Here is an 18018-nt window from a genome sequence, read left to right as displayed (position 1 = left end):
CTGGTGGGGAGGTGTGGATTCAGGTTTTACAAGTTTAGATTATGAAACACAAGTACTTAGTAACTCTCCGGTAGTTTCTCATGAGACATTTTGTAAAGCCTCCAATCCCCGCACTGCTGCCGCTGCCATGCACCGCTGGGAGCGCTCGATGCATGTATAGAAGCGCTCTGACCGCTCCCAGAGACAGACATCCCAGTGTTTTGGGTCGGTTTTTCAGTTTGTTTGTTTGTTTTCAGGTCAGTTTTACACACCAGATTACATGTCCCAAACTCTCCCGAAGTGCACAGTGAACTGTAGTTGTCATAAACACCTGACTACTGCTCAGGTGGTCCATGTGTTGGATCAAATCTTCCCTCACTTCTGAACTCTCCCGGGGATTGAGTGCCCCAGAGTCTGTGTTCCCAGGGCCCTGGCAAACTAGTTGCCTAGGGCAGACCCAGGCCTGTGTCCTTGCACACCGGACGCAAACAGCTGGAGAGTTAGCGCTTTGTCTCTTGGAGGGCTGCGGAGCAGCTGGGATTAGCTCCTGGGCCCAAAGTCTGAAGGAAGACACGCCTTCTCTGAAGCACCTTGACGCTGCTGAGGACTGGTCTTAGCTGCTTATCTTCCTAAGGGGACTGGTCTCCCTCCCCCTTTGAGGTGGCTTTTGCCATTTGTTTTTCTGCTACTGGAAAGGGGCTTGCTTCCCATTCCTGACCGCGAACTAAGGTTATGTACAGTCTCCTGTGTGCTGCCTGTGGTGGCCAGCTCAGAACTACCTGTGAGAGAACCTCATCACCAGCATCCCTCAGCTCTTCTCTGCACTAGAAGCCTGGAGAGTCACGAAAATGTGAGTGCATCTACTCATGGACAGGGCATCCCTTTTTGATTTGGTGGGTCTGAGGCTGAGGCAGAATAGCCATGCTCTGCTAATTTGTAATCGCCAGGTCTTAGGCATGTGAGTGTCCCTACCTTTGCTCTGTTGCTAGGAAGCCTAAGTCCTAGTTCTCCATCCATCCCCACCACTTACATTCTGACACTGTCTTGGCTTCATCTGCATCCCCGCCTGCCCTCCTGAAGTCTTCATCTATTTTCTCTTGAACTGCCTTGTCTATGTAAACTTCTTCAGAGACTTGCTAAGGAATGAGGCAGGCTATAAAGGAAAAATATAAACTGTCAGTGTTTTTTACAACTGAACAGGCTGAAGCCGAGGGGGCAGCTCCAGAAAAGAGAACACCTTTATGGCCACCTTACCACTCACTTAGCTGTGGGAAGATAACAAACCCCAAGTCTGGGCTGCCTGCCTTTAAGCTTGGTGCCCAAGCAACTGTGCTTAGTGGCTGACCCCTCTGGAGGATTGCTGAATCTATCTGTGGGGCAGTGAACCAGCCTTAAGCAGGAATGGGATGATGTGGGGCCTTCTAAGGAGAACTATGCTGTGGAGCTTCACAGCCATAGAATGTGTTTCCAAGTGTCGGACTCCAAGGCTTAGGAAGTGGAAGTGGAGTTCCTAGACTCCATGTCAGGACTCCCATGTGCTGCCAATTTCAGGGTTATGCCAAAGGTTCAGGGTGGGCTGTGCTCAAGGAAAGACCCACGGGGCACTCACTGCCTTCAATGAGACTTGCAGTGTGCCACCATCCCTGACCAATCAGTGGTGCCGTGTGGCCACTGCTTGGGTCCTTGGTAAAGCTGCCAATGGCAAAAACTCACTGCCAGCGAGTTTATTACATACAGGTCGTAATGACCCTCAGTGGGGTTTCTGAAATGGTGAATCTCTGCAGGGGCAGCCAGCCTCATCTTCCTCCAGTTACGTGCGTGGTACGTTTGAATTTCAGACCTTGAAATTAGCAGTCCAAGACTTCACCCGCGGTGTGCTTTTTTATTGGACCTGCACACCGCTCTGTGGGGGCAGGAGTGGGAGCCAACACAGTTCACACCAGAAACGCAAATGCACTTTTGACCCCCAGCTGAGCCAGCAGCTAGATCGGACAAGTCTGACAGCCCAGTCGCCCATGCAGCTGTGTCTCATGACCTGAATGATGGGCCATGATTCAGCCCATCCCCCTCCATAAAAAGGAAGGAACTAGGGCCCGAAGATGGTGATGAGCATGTGGTGGGGAACTCAGGGACTGGCAGGGCCTCAGGAGGCCTGAGCACACTGGGAGCCACCGTAACACTCCCTGTTCCCCGCTCTGCTCTGGGTCACTGAAGCTCGAGGACAACACCCATCACTGCGCCCCAAAGCGGTGAGACCTGGCATCTTCCTTGTCCTCGACGAAGCAGAGGGTAGCATATAAGGAATAAAATAGAGACACAACTGCCAAAAGCACAGAGATTTAATGAGCAACAGTGACAGTGAGTGGCTGTGTCAACAAGCACATGCAACTGGCCTTGTGAGTGTGGGCCAGCTGGCTGTTGTCAGGCACAGACACAGCCAGAACTTGTTCTCGCTCCCCGAAATACCCAGCGACTTGGTGAGCTACAGCACCCAGAAGCAGCGTCAGGAGTCAGCTCCCACACGGCCCTCATGGTATTCGTGCAGCAGGCCAGGTGGTTGCAGGGCGGTCAGGAACCTGGCTCCTGTCCTGGCAGGGCTGGATACACTGTATGGTGTATGTGGGCTCTATGCCTCCTATTTAGCTGTTAGCTTTGTTGCACAAAGAGGAAACTAGTACTTTGGAAATTAAAAAGGTCCCATGGCCCGCTTGGTCCCTTCTCTAAGCCTGTGTGCACTGAAGAGGCGAGAGAGGCAGAGGTCCTGGCCAGGCACCCAGTGCTCCAGCAAGAGCAGGCAGTTCTGGCTTAAAGGGGGGGGGGGGGGGGGGGGTGAGGCAAGGGTTCAAAACACAAGGCACTGCGCAAAACATAACATAATTTTCAGGAATTAAGATGAGAAAAGGCTTTAATTAGTTTACTTCTTTATGATGATAACTTCTGTAAAAGTAAAGTGGAGCTAACTTTGCATCATAGCCTGCACTGAATGCCTGCCAGCTGTGCCCCCTGGTTATCTTAGGTTTCCCTTTGACTCTGAGCCCTTCAGGGCTGTAGTCCCCACACCTAGGGTACAGAAATGCCCTGTGGCTCAGCACTGACCACTGAACTTGCCCCACCAGAGGGTAGGAGCAAGAGCTGGTGGGGGTACAGGAGGAACACCCACTCGATGCCAGAGCTCTCTTCCTACCTCCCCCCCCCCCCCACTTCAAGCCTCCAGGCCTTGGACACAGAGGATGGCAGTGGATACAGAGTCCTCTCTGACCACCCTTGAGGACGCCAGTCCCAACTGAGTGGTTCTGCTAAATAACTGTCTGTTCTAAACGTTAACGTGCACATCTCCTAATGCCTCGTCATATACACCGAGCTATATGCGTCCTACTTAGCTGTTAGCTTTGTAGCAAAAGAAAACTTTCGGAAAGAGACGAAGTCAAGGCTGCTGTATATAATACAGGATCTGGGCTTGCTATAAATCAGCATCAGAGGAGCATCCAAATATGTTCCCTACTCCCAGCAGCTGACACTGGTGAGGACGTGGTGGTGGCTGTCGTATGAGCTCTACTTTTGTATGCTATGACATGTTCCAATTTTTTCACAATGAAACTTTAAAAATATGGTTCTCTTAAAGAGACAGTAGGCAGCTATCATCCCTACACACACACACACACATGCGTGCACACACCTCGTCCTGCACTCGGGTACAGTCTAGGATGGAAGTGGCAGGACTGGGCGGGAGCACGATCTCACTGTCCCCAGCTCGGCACAGCCACTTTTCTCAGACCCAAGCCCCACAAGGTTAAAATCAAAGGCATTGAAGCTCAAGCTCTGCCAAGTGCACTCGGGGTTCCTGGACAAGCCCTGCCACACTCTGCACACGCCCCTTTTCTGAGAGCCCATGAGGCTTTTGTACAGTCCATGTACCCCTCTCTCTCTCTTCCATGCCCCTCAAAGCCACCACCTCTGCAGGAAACAGTAGCAAGAGAAGCAGGGGTCACAAGCTGTGGGGAAGTGTTGGGAACCCCTGGGGGAGTACTGTGCCATCCAGGGATAGGCCCAAAGCACAAGCGGATGAAGGATGGGCGTGGAGAGAGCCAGTGAGTGGAGTGGAACCCTGAAACCTAGTCCCGGGGGATATTGGGTGGTGGGATCTTCAGGCCTGAGGGCTCAGCACCCCAGATGTCCTCTGCATACTCCATGATGGTCCGGTCACTGGAGAACTTGCCGGAGCAAGCAATGTTCCAGATGACCTTCTTAGTCCACTCCTTCGGGTTCTGCAGAGGGAGTAACAGGATGCCAGTTAATCTGTGCCATGACAGGAAGTAGGGCATGTAAGAATCTGTGTTTTTAGAACATGACTATGTCATAAGTCTGCCAGTGCCCTGCCCTCAGCCCCCCACCCAGCCCCCATTTTTCTCTCCAGGCCTTTCCAGCCTCTGGCTCCAGCAGCACTGCGTGCCTTTAGGCCCTGGTACTATGACAGTCTTATGCCCTGAGCATATTGAGATTTAGGGTCAGAGGCTGTTCCTCCAACCTCACGGAACTCAGTGGACAATGCTTGAGCAGAAGGGCCACGTGTGTGGGAACCATAGGCATATGCCATAGCGAGGTGGCCACACATGCATCCACAGCATGCTCAGAGACTGCTGAGCCACCGACCGCTGTTCTGGATCCACATGCTGAACTGCGACTTCCCTGAGAGTGCCCAAAGCAGGCAGGGCACAGGCCTTCCCAGCTGCCCCCCCCCCCCCACCGGGAACCCAGGGATGTTACCTGGTATAGTTGGTTCACCTTCTCCTGACACTCCATGTAGGCTTCGTAGTCTGCAAACACTTTGAACCTGCAGCAGGAAAGGAGATCGTGGTAGCATGCACCAGCATGGGGGTCATGTGGGTAGGAGGCAACTAGCAAAGCCCACTGGCGCTATCTCAAGCCTTAGGAACTCTCAAACACAGGTGAGGGCAGGAGGCAGGAATACTGCAGCCTGCTATACCATGTCTTACCAGCTTGAGCTTTTCTGTAAGTGTAACTTAAGACAACTTATGGGAAAAACCTGCCTTGCCCTAACATGACTATAAATTTCATAGCCGGCGTCCTTTATCCACCTCAGTTCCAAGTGCTAACCCACCCTGTCTTCTGGGGATGCTTAGTTAAAGCGGTACTGGGCGTAGGTGCTGGGGAACAAAATTTCTAGCCCTGTACTCAACCTCAAGTCTACCTGGGAGGAGCACACCTGTAACCTAGGCAACACTGCATTCCCTGGTGTTCTGGACATTTGACTTGTACTTTGTTTACTATTGAGTCAAAAGTACAATTTATAAAAGTGTTTCAAGTCCTGGCTTCACTGGGGGTGTGTGTGTGGTGTGTGTGTGTGTGTTTGATTTGGTCAAATTGGAGCCGGCTGATCACACAGTTATCAAAAAGTGATGTTAGCACAAAATGGTGGATTTAAGTAATGACACTTAAGACTTGTACACTTAAAAAAAAGCATTGCATAGTAAAATAAATCTTTTTAAAAAGAAGACAGAACAGTGGCCAAAATCTAAGCTGAAAGAAACAAAGTATAAGAAAGGTTACTTCTCAGCCTGAGACTATTTCAGTTGTTGGCCAAGCGCTCTCCTTGGACGGCACAATGCCATGCGAGATGGTGCTGTTGTCTCAGGAGAGAAACTTGCACTTTGTTAAGTACAGTGCAGGAAGACACTAACTGTTATAACATCACTGACACAAGTTCTTCTTTACCGCACCAGTCTGGTCACTTCGCAGACCCTCCCAAGCCCACTTCCCAGAGGCCTCTTGAGAGATGTTCTGCCTGCGTGGCCTCTTGGGGACAAGCACTCATGTTCACTAAGATGCTCAACTGAAACCTGGGCACCACCTCAGACAGGACCATCACGACATTGCCCACAGCCCGTCACATCCATTCCCCGGGGTGGCCACAGTCAGCTCCAGCATTGGCTTCGCTGTGGCCTAATCAGTGCACACTGCGGAGAAGAGCCGCTTGCCTCAAGAGGCGGGCCTTTCTGCCAGCGGGACAGGGCAGCGTATTACCTGTCGTGATGCATCAGCATGTTGACAATGTCCTTGAAGCAGTCAGGCTCCTTGGGCAAGAAGAACCCACTGCTTATCTGGTCCACCGCCTGCCTGAGCTCGGGGAGGCGGTCATAGAACTCTCTGGCATTGTACCTGTGGGGACCAGGTCGTGAGTCAGCATCAGAGCACCGAGCAGCAGCCCCTGTCACCAGGTAGCTGCTGAGAGTTCAAGCGGAATGTCACCTGCTGCTCTTTAAAAAGTCAGTCCTAGAAAATGTACAAAATGTGTGCCTCATGGCATTTCTGCTGCAGCAGGCTGCTCACAACTGGTCTGTGAGAACCTGGCAGAGCTTTCAGATCTATATGCTCAGCCCCTTGAGCCCACAGCCCCCACACCCAGAGTCTCTACCTGCACCCCTCATGACAGGGTTTAAGAAATGCCCTCAATGGGGCTTTGAAGATGCAGGGTAAATGCAAGCAAGCAAGACAAGCAGGTTCGCACCATCCGCTCAAGGGACTGGGGACATGAGGAAGTATGCGCTCAGGGCCGAGCACAGAAGCTGGAAGAGCGTGGTGGTGGCGGCGGCGTATGTGTGTGTTAGGGGTGGTGGTCGGGGGGGGGGGGGGGCAAGGCATGCACAGGAAACAGCTCCGATGTTTTAAGAAATACGTACATTTGTGTTTCACCTGGGGGGTGTCCAAGACCTTACCAACTTTCCCAAGTGTATAGGCATTTGGACAACACTACCTTTTCTTTTCAACTACCATTCAGAATAAGACCAAGGTGGAGGTCATGCAGCACGGGAAGCTGAGAAAGCGTGGCAGCCAGCCAATGCAGTGCTGCCTGTTCTGGGTCCTGGCTCAGAAGATACTGCTGTGGGGAAGGAACTGGAGTGTGGTTGACTATGATGTGCAGTGATGCCTACACAAGGCCCAAATGAGGGAGGGGTTAAGGGGAGCACCAGGATCCTGTCCTGTCTCTGAAACTGCTCTGTGAACTTGCAAATCACTCTAAAACTAAAGGTTAAAAGACTAAGGAACCTTGGCAGTGGGCAAGCTCAAATTTCCTAAGTCAGCTGAAGATCATCTGGCCAGAGGAGGAGTGTGACTTTGACTCCAGAGATGGGGGTGTCATCACCTTAGGACCGAAGGGGCTGGACTTGGGAGCCACCTGCCCTGTGCTGCGTCCCCGGTCACCCTCTGGGAGGGAGCAGGTGTCCTCCAGTGATGAAAGGAATGAAGGGGGTCACTGCACTTCACTAGAGGACAGGCATTCACTGAGAAACCCAATGAGCACAGCAGTCAGCTGTCAGCAGCTCGGGAGTGGCCACGTCTGTGAAGCCATCCTGAAATGGCTAACACTCCCACAAGAGCTGCTCCGATCCTGGCACCACCACAGGCCCAGACAAGATGGTGGGCACATACCCTTTCCGGTCCAGGGCCTCCACTTCCTCCACCCGCATGCCAAAGATGAAGAGGTTATCCTCCCCTGCCTCCTCCGCCATCTCCACATTGGCGCCATCCAGGGTCCCGATAGTGAGGGCCCCGTTCAGCATGAACTTCATGTTGCCCGTACCCGAGGCCTCGGTGCCCGCAGTAGAGATCTGCTGTGACAGGTCTGCAGATGGAATCACTAGAGCAAGCACAGGAGGGTGGTCAGCCACTTGCAGCTACTACTGAGGCGCTACCCCACCCCACTCGGGAAAGTACAACCAAGGTCCCTCTTGCCAGGGCCGAGAGGAAGATGTGCCCGGGGTGATGATCTGGCCCGCTCCACTTCCTGAGGTGGATAGTGCGGGTGTGCCACGGGGCTCATCCTTCCAGGCAGTACTCCCCCCCCCCTCAGCCCACCCCCATTCTAGAGCTGAGAGACGAGAGCCACCTTGCCCACCCTGCCTTGATTCAGAGCAGCTGGGAAAAAGAGATTCAAAATAAAGCTGGCAAAAGCTATTTATTCTAGAACCTTTCCAGGCACCATGACCACAGCAGAGTCTGATGGGTCTTTTGATGCTGTGAGTGTTATCATTCATTCTCATTCGGATGTCACTTATATCTTGCTCGCCCCTTAAGGCTGCTGTTGGAGCGAAAGAACTAGAACACATGTATCTGAATGTGTGTGAGCATCACCAGATGTGCGGACGACTGGTGTTGCACGAGAATGACAGCCAGGTGTCGGGTCCTCCTCAGACACTACTCCTCATGGATCCCTGCAACCCTTGCTGGCCAGGAAGAAAAGCACACCTGGCCTTATCCCAGGGGCACATTAGCAAGACTTGCTGCCTCATCTCACCCTCAGTTCATTGCAGGTGGGTGGGTACTGGGAGCCAGCCCTCTCCAAAGTGGGCCAATGGCTGGCCCCGTAGCAGGATAACACTGCTGTCCCCTGCCCTGCAGGCTACAAAGCCCAGCAAATATCATCATGACCCATAGCTGTCTGGAATGTGCCCAACTCCGTGTGACTGGCTTTTTCAATGGCAGCAGTAGGAGTCAGTTGGCTCTAAACTGGAGGTAGGGGATGCATGCTAGGCAGCTGAGATGCCAGGGGAGAAACTGTTCTTAAAGTTTGGCAAAGAAACAGCACTAAAGTTCCTGGCCAGACCCTGGGTAGTACGGCCCAAGTTCACTTCAAGGGCCACTGCAATTAAGGCAGTAGAGCAGCATGGCCATAGGACAAGGCTGGGTAGATTCACAAATCCTTGGCAGGGAGCGCCAGGAAGCAGTATTGGTGATGTCACTCTGCCTGGGCCCCAAAACAGGAGGCCAGTGCAGGCGGCCACCACTGGTTAGACAAACCGTTCTGTTGCCGCAGCCTCAGAAGCAACCAGTTCAGAAGGAAATCTGGGTTGGATCGTGTGGGAAACAGATTTCCCCCAAGTCGTCTCCCCCAGATATGCTAGACTTAGGACACTGCTTGCAGCTAATGGTAAATGATTGTCAAGTTACCTCCCTGAAGACAGTCAGCTGCCAGACTACTGTCTGGTCCCACCACAGGTAGGGCCCACTCCCTGTTGTTACGGACAATGGGCTACACTTCTCCCTAAAGGCTTGCAGTCATAGGTTTGGTTCCTGTAGGTGGGGTTTAGACCTTACTGATAATGGTTCCTATAGCAAGCAGAGAACAGGTCAAACTGGCTCAGTGATCTCCAAAATTAGGCTGCCTCCCTGAATATAGGATCTGCCCATCTTGTCACATGTGTACCCCCAACACTTCCCCTTCTTATTGCGTGGTTACCTCTAGATCACCCCTCCCATTACTGTATTACCTATAGCGCAACCCTTTTCTGTGTCATATGGCCTCACCTGTAATTAGGAGGCTTCCATGTTCCCAGAGAATATAAAAGCCTTGGTTAGCAATAAATAGTTCTCGCTGACTCTACGTGGCTCACTAAATGAGGCTGAGGTGAGCATGTTACTATGAAATGTGTCTGACTCCATTATTTCAATCTTCTATCTCTCATGCTCTCTATGACTTTACTATAATCTTATTATCGCTGTATAATTACACCTACCGGACCCCTGATGATGTTTTAGTGGCTGGTCTACCCTGACAGGATCGGTGTTCTCCCAGGTACCTCCTCAAGTAGCAACACATGTCCTAGGTACCCCAGGCTTGATTCCAGGTGGCAGGTAAGTCCTGGGCTCTGAACAGCTGGTGGACACTTGCTTATAGCTTCCCAGAGGAAAGGTAAGAGGCCAGTGCTCGCCAGCATGAAAGAGCAATGTACCTATAAGCAACCAGGCCAGTGGCAAGAGGTCTGGCAATAGAGGCAGTGAAGAGGCTGCATGCTTCCACTAGCTAGGAACATGGCCTGCCAAGGCCCCAGGAAAAGGAGACAGTGAAACGATAACAAGACCAAGGGCAGCAGAGGAGAGGGCACCCGCCTTGAGAATCATTCTACCTGTGTGGTACACACAGTGCCCTCAACAAGGAGGGAGCACTTTAACCCAGGCCTGCTGCTCACGCTGAGTGTACATCCTAATTGTAGGTCTCAGCCACCTCATGCCCAGGAAGGGCACCCTTTGGTTCATGAAGGCCTTCCAAATACCTTTCTCGGCCAAGGACACACGGTAGTTCTCCAGGAAGATCACTTTGAGCCTGTCACCTACAATGGCGTCGTGATTGACAACATTGCCGATGGACGTGACCAGCTTGATGATCATTTTGGCCATGTGGTAACCGGGAGCTGCCTGGAAGAGAAGGTCAGTGTGGCAGGGCACTGAAGATCTGTGTCATTCTCATGGTACTTGGGAGGTGGAAGCCCAGGCAATACGAGATCTGAAGGGTTAGGCAGGAAAGCCATGCATTCCAGGAGCACCGAAGCAGTGCTCTACTGACGTCTTCCACGATGTGTCCGTTCCCAGGCTAAACATAAGTAAGTTCCCACATCCAGTACACAGGATGAGGCCCACGCCATCCTTCATAAGAACCTGAAGTGCCTTTCACCAACCCCGACACCTGATCCCAGTGTTGTAGCCAGAATTAGGAATTAAAGGCCCTCTAGAGCTGACTGTCAAGCCCAGGGAAAATCAGCCTATGACACCATTCGGAGGGTCTAGTAGTGGCGGCTGTGGGACAGACCACCACGCTTCTTCAACAAGGAAACAAGGTGTAGAGCAGAAGCTGTAGACTATGAAAGGTCTGGGGGACCACCCTGGATGCTGGACAGGGAAGGGTCCCTCAGGTCAATGGAGGTGACAGGCATCTAACTGGCTGGGTCAGGTATTTTCTAACCTACCTACTGGATCTGGCTCCAAGGTCTTCTGACCTCCCAAGAATCAGGTGTGTGATGGTTTGGGCCAGTCTCAGGCATCACTTACCTTGCCTCCAATCATGATGGTTCTGGGTACAAAGGACTTTGCTGGGTCTTTCCTTATTCCTGCAGATAAAGGAGATTGTGTAAGGCACTGACACCCGCGTCAGGGAATGCCACCTGTCCACCTCCCGTGGGAGAACAAACACCCCCACCAGTAGTGGCAGAAGGCACTAAGACCAAGACCCAGAGATGTGGACGCCAGGGCCACACCTGTAACACACTGCCCAGCGTGACTCTGAGTTTCCTCTAAGTAAGCCAAGAGCCACAGGAGTGACGAAGACCCCTTTGCTGCTGCTCTCACCAAGCACCAACCACACACAGTCCCCAGGAACTGCTATGCCCTGACTTCCACATGTAGACACCATCGCTCACATCTTTGAACAAAGCCGTGTTTGTGCTTTTACACAATGCGCTTTGGGTGTGTTGTTTTGGTTGCACAGACAAAGAGATGGGCCTAGGAAGTATTGAGGGGGCTTCAGCAATGGGATCAGGGGTGTTTAGACAAAGTTTTCATACTCTCCTTTAGAGCCTGCATCAAAAGTCGTCAACTCTATACTTGCTATCAGGATATGGGGCAGGAGCCCCTGCTCCCCACCAGAACATGGGAACTCCCTACCACAGCTGATTCAGGACCCAGCTAACAGGTGAGCCTCCCTCAGCCTCCTCAAACAGATTATCCTTGCCAGGTCAATGATTTCCAGAGTTCTGGGGTAAGGGGCTTACTAAGAAGCTCATTTAAAAAAGGTTTGCCTCACATGACATTAGCTACTGCTAGGTGACCATGTGACCATTCTTGGGGGCTAGGGGAGGGGTACATTGATCACTGAGCCTCTGGGCTGCCTTGGCATCCAGCAGTACGGGGGACACACCTGTTGCTGCCTCATGTGACTTTGCTGGGGATCAGCATCAAATATAGTCTATAAGGGTGTCCTCTGCCATAGTACATCGGTTCTGAGGGTCAGGCTCTTGCACCTGGAGGAGCCTTTTTATTATTTAATGCTGTCAAGCTGCTTTGACTCATAGCTACCCTATCCATAAAAGAATGAGACCGTGGCCCGTGTTGTGCACTCTTCAGAATTGCTGCTATGTTTGCAGCCTCATAGTTGTTGCCAATTTTTTGTAGCCAGTGTCAATCTATCTTGTTGAGGCTCTTCTTCCTTTTTATGAGCCCTCTACTTCAAGCAATATGATGCCCGACTCGAGGGACTGGTCCCTCCTGATACCATGCCCAAGGTACATGACTAAAAGCCATCCTTGTTTACAAGAAGCATTCTGGCTAGATTTCATCCAAGGCAGATATATTTGTTCTTTTGAAAACCTTACTCTCCAAAATAGACCATATTTAAGGCTATACAGTAAGCCTTAATAAATTTTAAAACATTAAGACTGTACAACCCGTTTTCTCAGACCACAACATTATAAAACTAGAAATCAACAATCGAACAAGGGCAAAGCATTAATAAAGAGGAGAAAATAAAAACAAATGCCTTAAAACAGAATTTTCTACATCTAGAACATGAGCAACACAATAAGCCCAAAAGAAAATAAAAGAACTAAAGATTAGAGCAGAAATAAATTAACTCTAAAACTGGGGGGAGGGGCAGAATTGAAGAAAAAAAACACACCAAGAAGTTGGTTCTTTAAAAGGATTAACAAACTATTGGTAAACTTAGCAAAGGAAGAGAAGATGCAAATATCCAGGACTAGAGATGAAAACAGAACAAAATGAAATAAGAATAACATACTACTATGAAAAACTATAGTCCAACGAATTTGGAAATCTAGATGAAATGGATACATTTCTAGAAATATCTACCCAAATTAATGCAAACTGATGTCGAAAACCTCAACAGATCTATAACAAAGGAAAAAATATATCAAGTCATTGAAAAACTTCCAACCAAGGACATTCCTAAAGAAGTAAGATGGCTTCACAGGGGGAATCTACCAAGTATTTAGAGAAGAGCTGTCACAGGTTATTCCAGAATATAGCAAAGGACAGCAGCCTCATTGTATGCAGGGAGCGTAACCCTGACACTAAAACCAGGCAAAGAAACCGCGAGGACAGAAAACACCACCAATATCCCGTGAGAACATGCATGCATCATCGTGAAAGAGGGCGTGCATGATGGGGACCCAGTGCCCATCTGTAGAGAGCTGGACATCCCTTGCAGAGGGGTAGTGGGGAGGGGATGAGTCACTCAGGGTTCAGTGTAGCACTAATGAAACACACAACCTTCCTCTAGTTCTTAAACGCTTCCTCCCCTCCATCTGTCATGATCCCAATTCTACCTTGCAAATCTGGTTAGACCAGAGGATGCACAGCGGTACAGATGAGATCTGGAAATACAAGGAATCTAGGACAGATTAACCCCTCAGGACCAGCGGTGAGAGTGGTGATACCGCGAGGGAAGTGGGGGTAGAAAGGGGGAACTGATCACAGGGATCTACATATAACCTCCTCTCTGGGGGATGGGCAACAGGAAAGTGGGTGAAGGGAGACGCCGGGCAGTGTAAGATAAGATAAAATAATAATTTATAAAATATAAGGGTTCATGAGGAAGGGGGGAAAGGGGAGGGAGGTAGATGGGAAAATGAAAATGAGCTGATTCCAGGAACCCAAGAGGAAGGTGGATTTTGAGAATGATGAGGGCAACGAATGTATAAGGATGTTTTACTCAATTGATGTATGTATGGATTGTGATAAGAATTCTATGAGCTCCAATAAAATGATTTTAAAATTATTAAGGGTTCATGAGGGAGGGGGGGTGGAGAGGGAGGGGGAGGGAAAAAATGAAAATGAGTTGATTCCAGGAACCCAAGTGGAAGGCGAATTTTGAGAATGATGAGGGCAACGAATGTATAAGGATGTTTTACTCAATTGAGGCATGTATGGATTGTGATAAGAGTTGTATGAGCCCCTAATAAAATGTAAAAAAATAAAATAAATAAAAATTGAGATATGCAAGATGAAAAAAAGAGTTGTATGAGCCCCAATAAAATGATTTTTAAAAAAAGAACATGCATGCAAAAATTCTCAACAAAGTCCTAGCTAATAGAATCCAATCATTTATATAAAAAATAGTATGCCATGATCAAGTGAGATTCATACCAGCTACCCAAGGATGGTTGAACATTAGAAGACTATATAATCTACCTCATTAAAAAAACAAAGAATAAGAACTACATGATCATATTAATCAATGCAGAAAAGGCATTTGACAATATTCGTACTCATGATAAAAACACTCAACAAAAGAGGGATCAAAGAGCCAAATCTCCACATAATAAAGGCCATGTATGAAAAATCAACAGCCAGTATCTTGCTCCAGAGGGAAAAACAAATCATGTCCCTTGTGAAGAAGAACCAGACAGGGATGTTCCCAATCATCACTCTAACTCAACACTATGCAGAAAGCCAGCGAGAACCAGTAGACAACAACAAAAAAGGAAGTCAAAGAAGTCCAAATGGGCAAAGAAGCAGCAAAACCCTCAATCTGTGAATGATATGATTTTATAAGTATAAACCCCCAAAGACTAACAAAAACAATGGAAAGATTTGGCAACATGGCAGGACATAAGATCAACAAGTGGAAACCAATCAGATTCCTGTACACTAATGAAGAGAACTTATTAAAAAAGCATCAATAAAACAATACTATTTATAATAGCCACACAAAAGATGAAATATTTATGAATAAACCTAACCAAAGAAACATTTGTGCAAAGAAAATTACAGAACACTACTACAAGAAACCAAGAGATACAAATGGAAGATTATTCCATGTTCATTCATTGAAAGGCTTACTATTTTGAAAATGCCAATACTATCCAAAGCGATCTATAAATAAAATGCAATTCCAATCCCAACTTTATTCTTAATAGAATTTGAAAAACTACTTATTAACTTCATGTGGAGACGGAAGAGACCTAGGATAAGCAAAGAACTCCTTAAAAAGAAAAAAATAAGAGGTCTCACACTACCCAACCTCAAAACATATTTCATGGGCACATTAGTCCACAACAGCCTGGTTCTGGTACAATGATCATTACACAAACCAGTGGTACAAAACGTCAAATCCAAACCCAGAAATAAACTCATCCATTTATGTTGAATCTCCCTCTGCAGAAAAATGAAGCAGGATCCATACCTCACCTCACATACAAAAACAAATTCTGTATGGATCAAACACCTACATGTAAATCACAGCGCTCTGAAGATATCCATGAGAAAATAGATGACTGAGACCTACTAAAAATAAGACACTTATGCACATCAAAAGAGTAAAAAGCAAGCCCTCAAACTGGGGAGAGGGGAATCTTTAGCAACAACACAACTAACAAGGGAATACTAGCTAAAATCTATAGATTACCAAAGACCTCAATAAGAAAAAAGAAATCCATTGATGTATGTATATGTATGAACTGTGATAAGAATTGTATGAGCCCCAATAAATTGTTAAAAAAAAAGAAATCCAGTGGGCCAAAGATTAATAGACAGTTCAGTAAAAATGACATTCAAATGGGCAACAAACATACAAAAATGCTCAGTCACTAGTCATCTGGGAAATGCATATCAAAGCACCAATGAGACAGCACCTAACACTGACAGTGACAGCTCAATTTAAAAAAATGAGAAGGTGCAGAGAGATTGGAACTCTCATACAGTGCCGTGGACCTGTAAACATGATAACTGTGGAAAGTGACATAGTGCTATCTAAGCCAACGGGGAATGGAACCCCATACGATCCGATACTTCTGCTAGGCGTATTTCCTAAAGAAGTGAGCGGCATAAAGTGAGCAGATGTATGCACTCCCATGTTCGTGGCAGCACTGTTCACAATAGCAAGAAGTTGGGAACAACCCAAAAACCCATCAGTCGAAAGACAGCTAAAGAAACCTTGGCACATACACACAATGGAATGCTATGCATCATTCAAAAGTACAGCGCACCTCGATAGTCACGACATGAATGCACCTGGAGAACATTATGCTGAGTGAAGCTAATCACAAAAGGGCAAATATTGTCTGAGGCCATTACTGCAAGGACAAGCGCCAAGGCAAAAGCGAGCATCTGTTCTCAGGTCATGGAATCATTGAATCAAGTCTCCCAAACAACGTGGTGGCGTGTCTGTGCGATGTATCTGATCACTCCCTTATTGGCACATCTTACACGCCACTTCAGAGGAGGGCGCATGTCAGCTGGGGTCAGCTTTTATTTAGAGGGGAGAGGGAGAGGACCAAATAGATCCTTTGATCTAGCATTGCCCCATAGTCCCCCCAAATTAATAGACACTCCTATCGTGGTCATGAGTGAATTTCAGAGGAAATTCACGCGCAGAGGAATGCCTCTGCTTCTCAGTTGGTGGTTTCACTTTTGTTGGTCAGTAAACCAAGGAATGGCAGCCTGCTCTTCAAGAGAGCGATTAACATTATTTATATAGATTCCAAACGGTGGAATCCGCCCTGTGTTATGTTACTCATGATGTATTTCCACAGTTTCTGCAAAGCCCTCAGTGAACCTGGCTGTGTGCTATTGGCTACCTGGGTGTTAGATTTTAACCCACATCAAAATTATGCTATTTGGAAACCCCACTATGGGACCCAGACTTTACCTTAAATATACCTGTTCCAGATGAAAGGAACTGAGATATTTCTTTGGAGCTAAAGCTGAAACACCCTGGGATGAGGAGAAGCAGAGGGCTTCTATCACAGGCTGTGGTTTTGGAAATCAGTGGACTTTGCTTAAAATCTTTTACTTTTGAGGTTTCCCAGTTATTGGCAACTTAAGACGACTTTATACTTGCTATTTTCATTCTTTATTTGTTTTTTTCTGATACATCTTAATCCTACAGACATAGTTTACCTTAGTGAATGAGTGTGATTGAAATCTTTGTCTAACCCTCATTGCTTTCTTAAATAGTGTTCAATACTCACATTTTTAATCTGTATAACTGAAAATCCCATGTATCTTAGTCTAAAGAACTTACCTAAATGTATTTTCCTTTTCTCAGTGATGCGGTCTGGAACGGATCTGTTTCCAAAATGTTCTCTATTTTTGGTGTGTATTGTTTTGTTTGTTTTTTCTTTGTTTATAGTAGAATGTATCTCAGAGTGGTTATGTGAAAGGAGGTCACCCTCTTGAAACTGTATTATATGCGTTTCTGTTTTTCGGTATATAAAACTGATGAACGAGTAGAGTAAGGGGCTTCGGGGGTGGGGGACAGGAGGTGGTTTCCAGAGGTGCTGGCGGGATAAAAGGGAGATGATAATGTCAAGGAGTCCATGTAGAAAAGAATGAACACTGACTGTGGTAGCAATTGCACAATTCTACTTGATGTGATTGAAAATGGAATGATACGTTATATGTATTAAATCCCAGCCAATAATAAAAAAGCCTATACCACTGGCTAGATTAATGATACAATTACTAGCATTACCAAATATCTCATGGAGGTTATTGAAATTATTTCACAACAAATGTGATGCCAGCTAATTCCACATGGAAGGAGCACACCAGCCAGTGTGATCCAAATATTGTAAACAATAAAATAGAAGGTCCGAGGAGGGAATTGTATTCGAGCTGAACTCCCTGTTTGTAGAAGGCTTTGGATGACAGTAAAAGCCTCCCATCCATTTGCAGACTCCGTATTCGGGTTAAGCCTCCACTGAACGTCCTCACTGGCTAGCGATGTGGATAGTCTTGCCCTCAGACACAGTGCAAAAAATTTAACTTTAAAAAATGTTTTCCTAAAAAAAAAAAAGTTTTCCTTTTTGACCCATTTTTAATTTATTCTAGTTTCTTCTTTATTTTGGATTGAAGTTTTTCTGTTTTTATTTTGCTTTCATTGTTGGGGCTTTTGTATTATTTCTTTATATGAAATAAAGGATAGGTAATTCATAGAGATAGTAACTAGATTCCTTAGAGTTAAGGAATGGTGGGGAGGAGTGGGGAGGAGTGGGGAAGGGTGGGGAGAAGTGGGGAACTAATAATAATGGGCACAAGAATGAAGAAAATGATCTAAAATTGATTGTAGTGACAATTACACAGGCCTTAGTATATTTAAACCACTGGATTATATGCCAATAAAACTTTCTGAAGAAGGAAATAAAACCATATAGAGCACAGTTGTACTTGGCCCCACATGGGCCACTGTGCGATGGGACTGGATCAACGACAGCGAGTTCGACTTTATTCCTT

At 47.5% G+C, this 18018-nt stretch overlaps 1 protein-coding gene across 1 annotated transcript in view; it reads right to left on the bottom strand.

The window, feature by feature from the left end:
• Positions 1-1841: 1841 nt before the first annotated feature.
• PYGB (glycogen phosphorylase B) overlaps positions 1842-18018 on the bottom strand; it is a 64575-nt gene continuing 48398 nt past the window's right edge. The window contains exons 15-20 of the mRNA XM_075564186.1: positions 10822-10880; positions 10050-10191; positions 7429-7636; positions 6022-6156; positions 4744-4810; positions 1842-4244 (exon numbers count right to left, since the gene is read on the bottom strand). Coding sequence (XP_075420301.1) covers positions 4092-4244; positions 4744-4810; positions 6022-6156; positions 7429-7636; positions 10050-10191; positions 10822-10880 — 764 coding nt within the window. The 3' untranslated portion in view covers positions 1842-4091. The remainder of the gene's footprint in view (positions 4245-4743; positions 4811-6021; positions 6157-7428; positions 7637-10049; positions 10192-10821; positions 10881-18018) is intronic.

Source organism: Tenrec ecaudatus, chromosome 12, assembly GCF_050624435.1.
Source record: "Tenrec ecaudatus isolate mTenEca1 chromosome 12, mTenEca1.hap1, whole genome shotgun sequence".
In the NCBI taxonomy this organism is placed as follows: Eukaryota; Metazoa; Chordata; class Mammalia; order Afrosoricida; family Tenrecidae; genus Tenrec; species Tenrec ecaudatus.
Note: the sequence above shows the minus strand (reverse complement) of the source record. Positions and strands in the feature narration are given on the sequence as shown.